At 39.3% G+C, this 13569-nt stretch overlaps 1 protein-coding gene across 1 annotated transcript in view; it reads left to right on the forward strand.

Moving 5' to 3' along the window:
• CNTNAP2 (contactin associated protein 2) overlaps positions 1–13569 on the forward strand; it is a 1271576-nt gene that overhangs the window by 594680 nt on the left and 663327 nt on the right. The window contains exons 6-8 of the mRNA XM_029062825.2: positions 333–517; positions 2549–2692; positions 6664–6928. Of these exons, the coding sequence (XP_028918658.1) occupies positions 333–517; positions 2549–2692; positions 6664–6928 (594 nt within the window). The remainder of the gene's footprint in view (positions 1–332; positions 518–2548; positions 2693–6663; positions 6929–13569) is intronic.

Raw genomic sequence — 13569 nt, forward strand, 5'->3', positions numbered from 1 at the left:
GTCTAGTTCATATCTCCGGGCCTACATCTGCCCCTCCTTAAAACCTCTCTCATCAAACTAAAGATGAAAAGGAGTTGCTCTTTTAAACATGTAGATTCCTTTGATTAAACTCTCAACCCTTTTTACCGTATAGAAAAATCACATTTGTATCGACCCCAAGTTTCCTATAGAAAAGTCCAGAAAGTGAAGGTTTAAGTAATTTTCCTCTTATACTAATACTATCAAAATTGTTTGGAAATCAAATTTTGTATGCCCTATGCAAAATCCATGCCACCTAAGGGAGTTAGTGTATCATTTCTTCTGTTTTTTTCTCTTTAATTCCTCCAAATCAGGAAGCAACCAGTTCGGTTCGATTTATGGTCATACATCAGTTATGGCAGGAAGTCTTCTGGATGATCACCACTGGCACTCCATTATGATTGAGCGTCACGGACGCAACATCAATCTCACACTCGATAGACACCTGCAGCACTTTCGGACAAATGGTGAATTTGACTACCTGGACCTAGATTATGAGGTAAATTTGAGGATTCTGATACTGGAATCACATTTGTTTAGTTTTCATATTTCAATTTGATCTCATTTGTATCCTGGCTTCTCTTATCCCAATTATTTTCAATTCCAAAAGAAGATAAAGTAGATCTTCAAACAGCAATAATCTATAAAAATGCTGCTTAGGTACTTTTTTGATAGATGATTTATTTTAGCTCACAACTGCACATGCAACTTCAATTCAGTGTTACATTACACTGTTTTTCTATTTGTTGCTATTATTTTCCTTCTCTTTATCTTTTTTCTTCTACATTTTTCACTGTATTTGTCTCTTCCTTGTTTTTCTTTTTCCAGTTGAGTTGAGTTCTACTTCTAGTACTATTTTAGGAGGTGCCTTATAGACTTGGGTAATTGACCATTTTGAATAATGTGTTCATCATATCTAAATTGTGTCTTTTCTATTTCTTTTTCAGTTTTAAAGCACCATAAAATTCAGTTTTCTGAAACTTATAGATGTTTTAAAATACCATGGCATTGAATAATTTTGTTCATGAGTCTCCTGGCACCTAGGTTCTTTGCCTTATGTTTAAAATATGAAGTCATGACATTTTAAAAAAATTAACTTTGTTTTTATTAAAATGTTTCTGAAAGGAAATAACAAAAGAAATATTCCTTAGAGGTCAGCATTGGAGTTAGTTTCCTGGATTATATCCCATGAACTTTTAACCACTGTTTTTAGTAGTAATCAATTATTAATTGTGTTAGTTTTATGGTTTCAAGAAAAATTCTTAATATTGTCAAAAGAATTAGAGCTAATTGCAGCAACAAGAAATAAAGGCATCACTGAAAAGTATAGCCATAAGGCTATCTTCGATTAAAATGATCATTCATAATAGCAAATGTATTTTGGGGTTATGCATTCTCAGTGGAACTAGGCTTCACTTTGTTACATTTATTGTTATTGTCTATCTTCTAATCCATAGAACCTTTTTTCTAAATCCTGGGAGTGCCTGGATTGTACCAGGGCCCCAGGCCTAGTGGATAGTTCATAGGAACTCAGACAGGGGAAGTAAGAGTATTGTGCCAAACCTCTCCAGCACTCCGAAGGGTCTTCCAATCCAGGAGCAATTCCAGGCTGGGTTTGGTCTCCCTACAGTTAGAACAGCCACCCCCCCCCACCCATGCCCTCTGCCTCAGACAGTCTAAGGGATCCAGGAATGGAATTCAGATGCTTAAGCCTCAGGTCCCATTTGCAGGAAGACTGTGATCATCCAAATGATGGGGATGTGCTGTTCAAGGAAGTATAGATTCTGCCTGTGAAATGACTCTCAGATGAGGCAGGCACAAGACTACTGCAATGGGGGAATTGGGGATAGAGGAAAAACTGGCCTACTCTCTTCTGTGAGACCCCCAGGGTGCCAGAAGCATAATATACTGTGAGCCAGAGAAGGCAGGAAGCAGAGGAAATTTATTTACCTATTTATATTGATGTCTGCTATATTAATTACATTTTATTGATTTCTGTCTCTGCCTCAAGACTGTAAACTTACTGTGGGCAGGAAATATATCTCTTGTTATATTGTACTCTCCCAAGTTCTTGGTACAGTGCTTTGCACACAGTAAGCGCTCAATAAATATGATTGAATGAATTTCTCTTCTCACCTACTTTGCTGCTGCAGTTCTGCTCCATAGCCTTAGGTTTAATGAATTTCTCTGTATTTAAAGTGGGTATATATGTGAGGTGGGACATTCAGGCAACAGTTATACAGTTTATTAAAAACAATTGAAATTCTCCTACTACTCAATGACTTATTTTGGTCCTGCTGAAGTCATTTTAGGCTAGAGATTCTTCTCAGAAGCATTTGGATTCAAGAAACATTATTCTGGTAGCTGAATAATTAGGTAACTGTACTAACCATTAGATAACCTCTTGTTGGTGTAGGGGAACATCAGGTCTATTTGAAATGATTTAATGGGCTAACCTATTGCTGCTACTTCTTTTAAAAAAATGACATTTATCTTAATAAATTTATCTCTTATTTACTTTCTCTCCAAGATTACCTTTGGAGGTATGCCTTTTTCTGGAAAGCCAAGTTCAAGCAGCAGAAAGAATTTCAAGGGGTGTATGGAAAGCATCAATTACAATGGAAATAATATTACCGATCTTGCCAAAAGGAAGAAACTAGAGCCTTCCAATGTGGTAAGAATATTACCTGGTAGCATTTTGCTGTTTGAAGAAGTGTGAGAGCAAGGGCTGGGGGGTGTTTGTGTGTGTGTGAGAAAGAGATAGGAGGTGATTTTTTAAATCCAATGTTTTAACTTGAGAAGAAGGTGCAAACCCTAGTTAGTATCATTGGAACATGTATCATTTTGATGGAAACCTCTTTGTATTGATGCTGTATACAACCTTACACCTGTGACAGCTCTGAAATGAACTTCCATCAAAAGGGGATTTATAAGGAAGGTGAATCATGGAGAATTTAGGAACATCTTTGCAGAATATTTGAAACTTGAAAAAAAATCACAAAAATCACAGATGCTTACAATAATGCACTTACTGACATGCATGTAAAAAAGCCCTTTGTAAAGTTCCTTTGGGGACTGAAAATGGTAACTGCCAATCACATGAAAGCGAATTTCTAGTTGTAATTAACACTACTTCTTGTAAGTAGTTGGAGGATATTAAGCAAGTCTCTCGTATCCTGTCATAGTTTTCTCCAGATGTTATCAGATCTTCTTAAAACTAAAAGCAATTGATCTTTTTAAAAAGCCAAAAACACTTCCAGGTAAATATTTGTATAAATATTCTAAGATGAGGCATACGCAATCTAAAACTCTAGGTAAGCTACTTTCATTCACTCATTCAATTGTATTGATTGAGAGCTTACTGTGTGCAGAGCACTGTACTAAGCACTTGGAAAGTACAATTAGAGACAATCCCTACCCAACAATGGGCACTTATGGGCTAGGGACCTGTCTAAATTGAGTTTTGTGCCGTTACCCCAAGGCTTGGTATAGGCGTTCTGCACATTGTATGCCCTAGAAAAAGAATGTATTAGTAATAGTATTGATGACATAATACTAATAATATTGATAACAATAACAGTGTGCCTGTTACTTAAAGTAATCTCTAGAACTAAATTATGCATTTGGGAAGACACATTAACTCTCTGTACCATTAGAAAAGAGATTTTCAGCCAAAGGTACAAGTAACCCTGGGAAACTTCAAGGAATTGTAGGCAGGGAATGTGTTTACCAACTCTTTAATATTGTACTCTCCCAAGTGCTTAGTACAGTGCTCTGCACACAGTAAGTGCTCAATGCATATGATTGATTGAGAGACAGTCATTATGGAAGTCAAGGCAAAGCCTCTTTCAGCTGGGCTCTATGATAAAGTGAGAACTCCTTAAAACAGCTGGAGGAAAGAGAGAAATGCTTCCTCTTGCAACAGCCACCACCAGCTCCCCAGCTTTGATGTCTAGACTGTGAGCTTGTTGTGGGCAGGAATGTCTGTTTTTATATTGTACTCTCCCAAGTGCTCAGTGCAGTGTTTTACACACAATAAGTGCTCAATAAATATGATTGAATGAATAAACGAATGTCTCTCTCAGGAGCTCAGCGAAAACTGGTCCCATAGCCCTGGAAGTAAGAACTCTGGAAGGCTGGTGAGGACCATATCAGGGAACATCTTTTTTTCTTCTGCTTTAGGTTTTGCTGCTCAACTTCTATGCCCCTAATTATGTCTTTGAGTGGGGAAGGATATGAGGGATGATGATTTGGCTGAAACCTTAAGGCTACCCAGGCCTACATCTGAAAATATCTTTCTGTCACTCCTTATTGCATTCTGCTCTTTATCCATGTGTTACCAGCTCCAGGCCTACTTCTTCCTTTACCATTTCTGAGCTTGTCAAGGTCACTTTTAATTATATTCCTTCACTAGGTGACCATTCAAACCATGCTTCCTCTCTGCATATAATGCAGCATGGCACAAAAGAAGCTTTTACTGGTTTGAAAGCTTTAGAGTTCTTTACAAAGTGGATAAATTACTCTTAAGGAGTAGCTTAAGCACTAGAAGAATTTGGTCAACAACTAAAAGTTTTAAATTGGAGCTCTGTGGTGTTGGAACATTCAACTATTCTGGACAGAACAAAATATAGACAGGCTGGGATTATATAGAAAGCACTTTGACATAAGCAGACATCTGCACATGAAACATGTTTTCAAAGACTTCAGAGACTGACATTTCAGTAGGAGACTGACGCTCCCAAAATATTGCCATGTTCTACTATTTCATAAAGGCTGCAGAGCTGTGCCACAGATCAATCACAAAAGACCTTTAACTTTACCACAAAGGCAATTAGACTGCCCTAGGTAAATTGTCAGTCAGAGACTTCCTGGTACTATGTGAGAACAGAGCCCTTAATCATTAAATTGCATTTTTTAATGATCATTTCTGAGAATACATAATGAAGTCAATATGAAAATTAAAAAAGTAGCTCAATACTTGGGATTCAGGGTTTTAGGTTGTGTAAGTATGGATATTTGTGTGTGTGTGTGTGTGTGTGTGTGTGTGTGTGTGATTTTTTGGAAATCTATTTTTGCGAAGGACCATGTCAGGGAAAGAAAATGTACATTTTTGGAGAAATTGAACACAATAAAATATATATAAGTCTGTCATGGGCAGAGAACATATGTACCAACTCTGTATTGTTCTCTCCCAAACACTCAGTACAGTGCTGTGGACCGAGTGAGCACTCAGTAAATACCATTGATTGATTGATCAGTGGATGTGTTGAAAGTAATTTGATTTAGAAAATAATAGGTACGGTATTTTTAAAGTGCTTTCTATGTGCTAGGCACTGTTCTAAGCGCTGGACAGCATTCTAAGCACTGAAATTCCACCTGACTATAATGCTGTGGAACAGAGCCTACCAGGGGCAGAGACAATAACCTGGTGAGCATCATCAAGATGTTAAAGGCTGCTCTGACAAAGCTGGATTCGGGTTCAGGAATTCTTGGAGATTCTGATGCAACATGGGGGCAATGTTCAGTCTCACAACAGCTCCTGTCTGACCTGAAAGACTCTGAACCTCTGTCCTATATGTTTATTTTACACTGAAATTGCAGGAGCATGAAATGAATAGCTTTCCCGTGGCCACTGCTAATGCAGCCTGAAGCATATCTTTATATCATTGACCAACTGGACTAGCAAAGTGAAATGGACTTTTGAAGCAAATATAACCATTAGAAATATTAAGGCCAGGGTCTTGGTGTTTTCTGTTTTGATTCTGTAAACCTGGGTTACCTAGATTTTGCTATTCACATCTCCATTTCACTTTACTTGTATCAAGCTGGGAATGGAATATTTCAGTAGCAGCAAAAACAAAATTTCTTCTGGCAAACAAATGTACAAGCATTTGTGGAGTCATGGCATTAGTTCCATCCAGGACCACGGCTGTATTGGAAACCTTAAAATCCATCTATAGAATTTACATGGAATTTACATCTTGTTTTGTGGTAGTTGTGAAAGTCATCCAAGTATGATAACTCAGAAATGAAAACTCAAACTGACTCCAATATATCTTGATATCGGCGATAAAAATCAAGAATTTAAGCAACAAAATTCTGTCTCTCTACTTAGTAGAGCAAAGTAGGAGTTCTAGCTCAGTCAAGCAGTGGCAAATGATATATCGATAAATATTACTTGATGTATTCCATCACATAGAGGAAAATGGCACCTAAATTCACTCATCATGCCGAACAACCCACTGTCATCTCCTCCAGCTTAGCCAGTGATAGTAAATGAAAAATAGATTACATATCTGATACTTTCCAGCCAATAGAAAGGCAGCAATAGGCATACACACACATCACATTGTCAGACTAGTGCATCACACTATCTCCTCTCTCTACCTCATGATGAATGGTGCGATATTATGCACCTCAACATGATAACTCGCTGTGATGTGATGCTCCATATTGCCCTGAAAGTAGATTCATAAGGTCACATTCAACCACAGATCTTCCTTGCAAAGCTCCAGTTGCTCTCAGTGGGCATTTTGCCTAGAATCCAAGTTTAGACAGCAGTTGCAGATTCTTAACAAAGTCTGACTACGGGTTTCAATGTTCACCTGGTGTATATTCAGTAAGTCCCTGTCTTTGTTTTTTTAGGGCAATTTAAGTTTTTCTTGTGTGGAGCCCCACACCGTGCCTGTCTTTTTCAATGCTACAAGTTACCTCGAAGTTCCGGGCCGACCAGACCAGGATCTGTTTGCAGTCAGTTTCCAGTTTCGGACATGGAATCCCAATGGCCTTCTTCTCTTCAGCACCTTTGCAAATGGATTAGGAAATGTAGAGATTGACCTTACTGAGAGCAAAGTCAGTGTTCACATCAACATTACCCAGAACAAGAAGAACAGGATCGATATTTCCTCAGGTCAGTGAAGTGGATTTGCATTACCAATTCCTAGAGTGATTCCCCAAATAATTCATTTTAGTTCTGCTGCTTGGTGATGTGGGCTATCCGTTGAGTCAGAATAGAGCAGTGAAGTTCCTTCTTCGTCACCCTCTGTATTTAATGAACAAAGGTAAACCTAAAAACTATTGTCATTTGAAGAATACCTTACATCATCATGACTGTTTCCTGCTAACCATCCATTTTCTAGGTGAATTTTCCAGATGAATAATTATTGGGGGTAATGAGAAGAAGAATGTTGATCGAGTTTCCTTCCACTGTCATTTTTCTCTCATTTACATCCCTTCATTCAATTAGCAAGCAGAATCTTATTTTCATTCCAGTCAAAACTGCCTTCACAATGGTTCTGCCAGTTCTATTTAATGAACCTTGGTGGATAAGAATAGAATTATAAATGACCTTGACAATTTCCGAAATGATAGAAGAAGAGGCAGGCCTGGAGCTTGTAACACATGGATAAAGGGCAGGATGCTATAAGGAATGACAGAAAGATATTTTCAGATGTAGTGAAACACGGGATGAGCGTGAGTCAGCCCTGTATTTCTTTTGTGCAGAAAGACCGACTTCAGATGTTACATGTTCCCTGGGGACGTCAGATGTAACTTGACAGGCAAAGGCATCATTGCCCCAGTCCAGTGTGGAACAGAGCCTTGAATGGAAGTTTATTGTTCAAGTAAATTCTGGAAGGCTTTTGCAACTGCTCTTTCTGTGATCCCTTCACAAATTATTTACCAATAACATTTGGTGTCTGCTCAAGGAATATCAGCACTGTTCTAGGCTGCATGGATGAGAACAGAATACAAAGGCCTAGACCTGGAGAAATGAGGTATTATGGAAGTGGGCTCAAAAAGGTAGAATAGGGCCCAGGACCAAAAGAGGCTTCAAGGGATGGGATTGAATGGAATGGTTAGGAACATGCCTGGAAGTTGGAAGCTAGTCTGGGTGGTGAGCAGACCATGGAATCTGAAGGTTGGCACAGAACCAGGAACCAGATCCAAGATGCCAGAACAGTGCACCAGTTTTAGTAGGTTAAGTGTACTGACTACTCAGCCTACTTTACTAGGCTAAAAAGCTGAGGCAGAGTCTGCAGTTGAAAGTTCAGGTGGAGAAAGAGCTGCCCTGGGCCTGATTGGCTTGACTTGAAACAGATGGGAAAGGAGAGCTGGTTCGGAGAGATTTCCTCACAGCTGCAGCAAAATGGTGGGCAGATGGCAACTCCACTCCTAATACTTAGTGGCTTCCTGACTGCTGTATCTTAGGTCTGCTCTCAAGGCAATATCAGAAGGTGTGTATGTATATGTGCTGTGGGCAAGTGTGATAAAAGGAGATTTAGATCAGGAGAAAGTGGAAGTGTGTGGATATGGGGCTATATGTGAATGTATAAAATATTATTTTTAATTTATCTCCCTCTTTCCCCTCACCCTTTTACAACTTTTGGCTAACAAATACAACATTTCTTTCTTTTTCTGCAAAAATGATGATTAATATCTTGTTTGCCAACCTCTCATTTCTGTTCAACCTGAAAAAAAGATTGGTAAAAAAGAAGCACAGCCATGAATTATCAGAGATAATAGCACTTGGCAACTCTAGATCAAATTTCATCTGAGGATCTCACAGTGCCATGATGAGATTAATTGATTGAATTCATAATTTATACTGGGGTCTTGGATAATGTGAAAAAGGAAAAAAAAATCCACTTTAGCAAAATGACATTGGATTGTAGTCCTGACACTACTGAACATAGAAAAGTGTTTGTGGAGTTGTATTGCCCTTTGTCAGTTTCAGGGCTAATTGTGGATTTGAGTAAGCTCGAGATTTGTGTACAACCTACACCATGCTAACCTAAAGCAAACTATTACCTGTAAATTACTTGCTGAGGTCTTGAACTGTGGCCTGTTTCCTTGTCAGCACTTAAAATCATGAGGCACTTCACTTGGCCAATTCTGGAAAACATTGTGTTTACCACCCTTGAAGGCTATATTACTTGAAAAAATGCTGATCATTCTCTGATTCTGTTGAAAATAACAAACCCTGCCTAAGCACAAACACCTTGGTCTCTGGAGCTTTGGCAAATGTTAATGTGCTTCATTGTGCTAGGGTGAAAACAGTGTGTTTTTAAAGTTATTATAACCACAAAACATCTTTGTTTATCTTCTTCTAGTATGAAGTCCCTATTTTAAGATTGAAAGGTTGCTGTCAGTTTTTACATGAAAATTGAAGCTAGCATCTTACCTTCTTTCCCTTCACTAGGCTATTACCCTTAATCACATATTTTGAAAAATTCCATAATGTCTAGAAAGAATGAGACTCAACTGAATGTCTGATTTTTTTGTCATTAGTCGAGACAGCATTTGTCCCTGACTGAAGGAATAGGGCATCTAGATACATTGTTTTCATCGCAAAAATATCTCTCCAAAGTGGGATGGCATGAAAACAAATCCACTGACCCATAAACACTAAGAAAGATATTTATTTTTACAGAATCATTTGTATCTGGGGGCATTATGTGCATAACATGTATTAGGATGTACTTTAATGGGTATGGTAAAATGACTGATTTATTATTGAGTAACAGACTGGGTCACCACACACAAGTTGTTCAGATAATTGAGAACAAAATTAGCTTAGCTAATAGATACTGAATCTTTTCAGATGGAAACCATTTTTTGGCCTTAGAAATCATGATAATTCAGGTAGAGTACTCTATTTGGGTGACAGATATCCAGATATTTTTTCTGTGATGATGCTGCCATGATAGTTTCCTGTGGGGAAAACTGAAGGGAATTATCTATTGCAAACCCTTGGCTCTCCCCTATCACATGTGAGTGTAATTTCGGTAGCATCCAGCACTCTAAACAAGTGGTATGAGCTCTTTGTGAACAGGGATCCTGTCAACCTCTATCTCTGTTTAGAGTGAGCCCGTTGTTGGGCAGGGATTGTCTCTATCTGTTGCCTAATTGTACATTCCATGCACTTAGTACAGTGCTCTGCACAGAGTAAGGACTCAGTAAATATAATTGAATGAATGAATGAGAAGCAGTGTGGTCTAGTGGATAGAGCATGGACCTGGGAGTCAGGAGAACCTGGGTTCTAATCTCAACTCTGCTACTTGTCTGCTGTGTGACCTTGAGCAAGTCACCTTCTCTATGCCTCAGTTACCACATCTGTAAAATGGGGATTAAGAAATTAAATACCGTTAAAAAAAATATTGTACTCTACCAAGCATTTTGCCTTGCACAGAGTAAGCGCTCAGTCTATATCATTGTTCGGTGGATTGATTGAGTGATTCTGGGCATGATTCTGATCTTACTGATAGAACACGGTCCTGGAAGTCAGGAGGACCAGAGTTCTAAGACCAGCTCTGCCTCTTGTCTACTGTGTGACCGTAGGGGAGTTATTTCATTTCTCTGGGCCTCATTTCCGTCATCTGCAAAATGGGGATGAAGACTGAGAGCTCTGTGTGGAACAGGGGCTGTGTCCAACCTGAAGTGCCTGTATCCACCCCATGCTACGTACAGTGCCTGGCATATAGTAAGTGCTTATCAAATACCATAATCATTATCATTATTATTATTATATAAAATAGCCACAGAATTTGGAGACATTTCCCACCAACTTTTGATGCTCACTCAACCCCTTGCTGCTCTTTCATCTTTAGCCAGTATGAGCAGAAGTTGTGGCAGCAGGCTTTGAGCTGCTGTTCTGCTGAATAATAATAATAATAATTATGGTATCTGTTAAGTGCTTACTATGTGCAGAGCTCTGTTCTAAGCGCTGGGGTAAATACAGGATAATCAGATTGTCCCACGTGGGGCTCACATTTTTTAATCCCCATTTTTGCAGATGAGGTAACTGAGGCACAGAGAAGTTAAGTGATTTGCCCAAGGTCACACAGCAGACAAGTGGCGGAGCTGGGATTAGAGCCCACGACCTCTGACTCCCAAGCCCAGGCTCTTTCCACTAAGCCACGCTGCTTCTCTGAGCCAGTGGAGGTTGCTTTGGTGTTGGGCTAGCAGCTCACCTTGCCCCTCCTCAGAATGCAGGTCAGTCAGTCAATCATATTTATGGAGCATTTATTGTGTGCAGAGCACTGTACTAAGCACTTGGGAGAGTACACTATAACAATAAACAGACATATTCCCTGCCCATAACCAGCTTACAGTTAGAGGATGATGTGATGTGTGATGTTAAGCTACTTAAGCTCTCAAGAGACACCAGAGTGCCCAGCAGCAATGGGGAAGCAGATAGCTGGGAGTCCTGACCGTTTTACAGATGGGTATGAACCCAAGAGATCCCTCACATGCTGAGGCAGTGATGGAGCCTTTCCCAATCAGTCAGTGCTATTTACTGAGCACTTACAGTGTGAAGAGCACTGTACTAAGCACTTAGGAGAAAGTTCAATAAAACAGAGTTGGTAGACACAGTCCCATCCCACAAAGAGCTCATAGTCTAGAGCGGGAGACTGAGCTCAAGAAGAAACCCCTTACCAATGTCTTTTAGTCACGCGGTCAGCTTTCTCCACATTAATTGTCCTCACTGCTCTCTTTCTACATCCCAGCTCACTTGTTTTGCTCCTCTAAAACCAGCCTATTCACTGTGCCTTGCCCCTCTCTCCTCTTAATCAATCACATTTATTGAGCATTTACTGTATGTAGAATTCTGTACTAAGCACTTGGGAAAGTACAATACAACAGAGTTGGTAGACACGTTCCCTGCCTACAAGGAGCTCACAGCCTAGAAGGGGAGAGAGACATTAATATAAATCAATAAATGACAGATATGTACATAGGTCATAGGTGCTGTGAGGCTGAGGGAGGGGTGAATAAAGGGTGCAAATCCTAGTGCATGGGTGACACAGAAGGGAATGAGAGAGAAGAAAAGAGAGCTTAGAGAAGGCCTCTTGGAGGAGATGTATGTTTAATAAAGCTTTGAAGGTGGGCAGAATGACCTCTGACCTCTTGCTCCCCTCTCCTCTCACCTCTGATCTGTTGCCCAAGACCTCCCTCATACTAGCAATTCCCATCCCCTTCATATCAGGCAAACCACTCTTCCCATATCAGGCTCTCCCCATCTTCATGACTCTTCTGAAATCATATCACCTTCATTAATCCTTCCCTGCTGTATTTCTCATCTCCCCACCCTATTTCCCCACCCCACTGCCTCTTCAACACTTGAATACTCGCACTCTGCTATTGCACTTTTGTACATAGTTCCACCCATCTATAATTAAATTTATTATCTGTTTCCCCCACTAGATTCTAAACTCCTTGAGGGTAAGAATCATGTCCACTAACTCTGTTGTACTGTCCTAATAACATAGTGTGGTTCTATTCACACAATAAACCTCAATAACTACTATCGATTGATAGGGCTAATGAACATCAAGAAAGTTTACACTGAAACTGATGTTTATATTTTACTTGTTTGTATGTAAATAATTGCCCTCTCCCTTATTTATTACATTATATTGGTAGTTCCTGGAAATTTTTAAAGCAAACTAGTTTACCTTGAGTGAAGTTAGTTAAGTTTTCTTAGCAGTATTTTATTTTTCAAATAATGTGTTCACTCGTATTTTGTGCAAAGTAATTGAAAAATTGTAATACATTCCCGGAGAGACATTCTTTTTTTAAAGAGAGCAAAAAAAATGACTACATCTGTCAACAAAATACTCAACAAACATTCTGGCAGACAATATCTATGAAGATAATTGTTGATGCCTTGCCTTGGCCCTCAAATGTTTCTACCCTTTATTTCACCTTTGCTTTTCTGTTCATTTTGATCTGATGAGATGCTTTCTGGACAACAGCATCCTGAGAGTCCGATTCATACTCTTTCATGCAATTTAACAAAACAACATAATTTTAAAACAACGTCTTATTTATGAACACATCTTTAGATTATTTTGAAGGTTTAAGAACCTTCCTGAAGAGAAAAATTACAGCTTTTAAATGGTTGTGCGCTCTAGAGAAGGAATACACTTTGTTTGGGGAGCATAGTCTCCCGGTGCACTTCCAATAAAGATTGAGATGAAAAAAATCATTTAAAGCATTTTCCATTTCGGTCTCACTGTCATGTTCCCTCACAATCTATTTAGGGTCACTATTTTCCTTTATTTTTCTCTTGTTTCATATCCAGCCTTTACAAATCCGATTTGACTTCCTTAAAGAGAATTCACGACAAATAAAGCTCATTGAGGCAGACTGGCCTTGGTGTAGAAGAAGAATGGGTTGCCTGAAATCTATGTAGATACTCCCATAAAGACAAATTGGTGGGAGGAGAATGTGACTTGTCATTTCCACCCTCCCAGATTTTCTCCTTGCACATCACAATGGCTTTACGCTAGGTCTGTGATCAGGGCTCACTTCACAAGATGGAGAACCTTCTCAGGAAGAGAACAAGGGGTAGTCCAGAAAGTGCACACATGGCCTTATGGAAAGAGTACTGTCCTGGGAGTCAGACGACCTGGGTTCAAATCCCAGCTCCGTCACTTGCCTTTTTTGTGGCCTTGGGCAAATGATTTAATTCTTCTGTGTTTCAGTTTCCTCATGTGTAAAATGGGGATTCAATATCTGTTTTCCTTCATACTTAGCCTCTGAGCCCCA

The sequence above is a fragment of the Ornithorhynchus anatinus genome, chromosome 4, assembly GCF_004115215.2.
Source record: "Ornithorhynchus anatinus isolate Pmale09 chromosome 4, mOrnAna1.pri.v4, whole genome shotgun sequence".
In the NCBI taxonomy this organism is placed as follows: Eukaryota; Metazoa; Chordata; class Mammalia; order Monotremata; family Ornithorhynchidae; genus Ornithorhynchus; species Ornithorhynchus anatinus.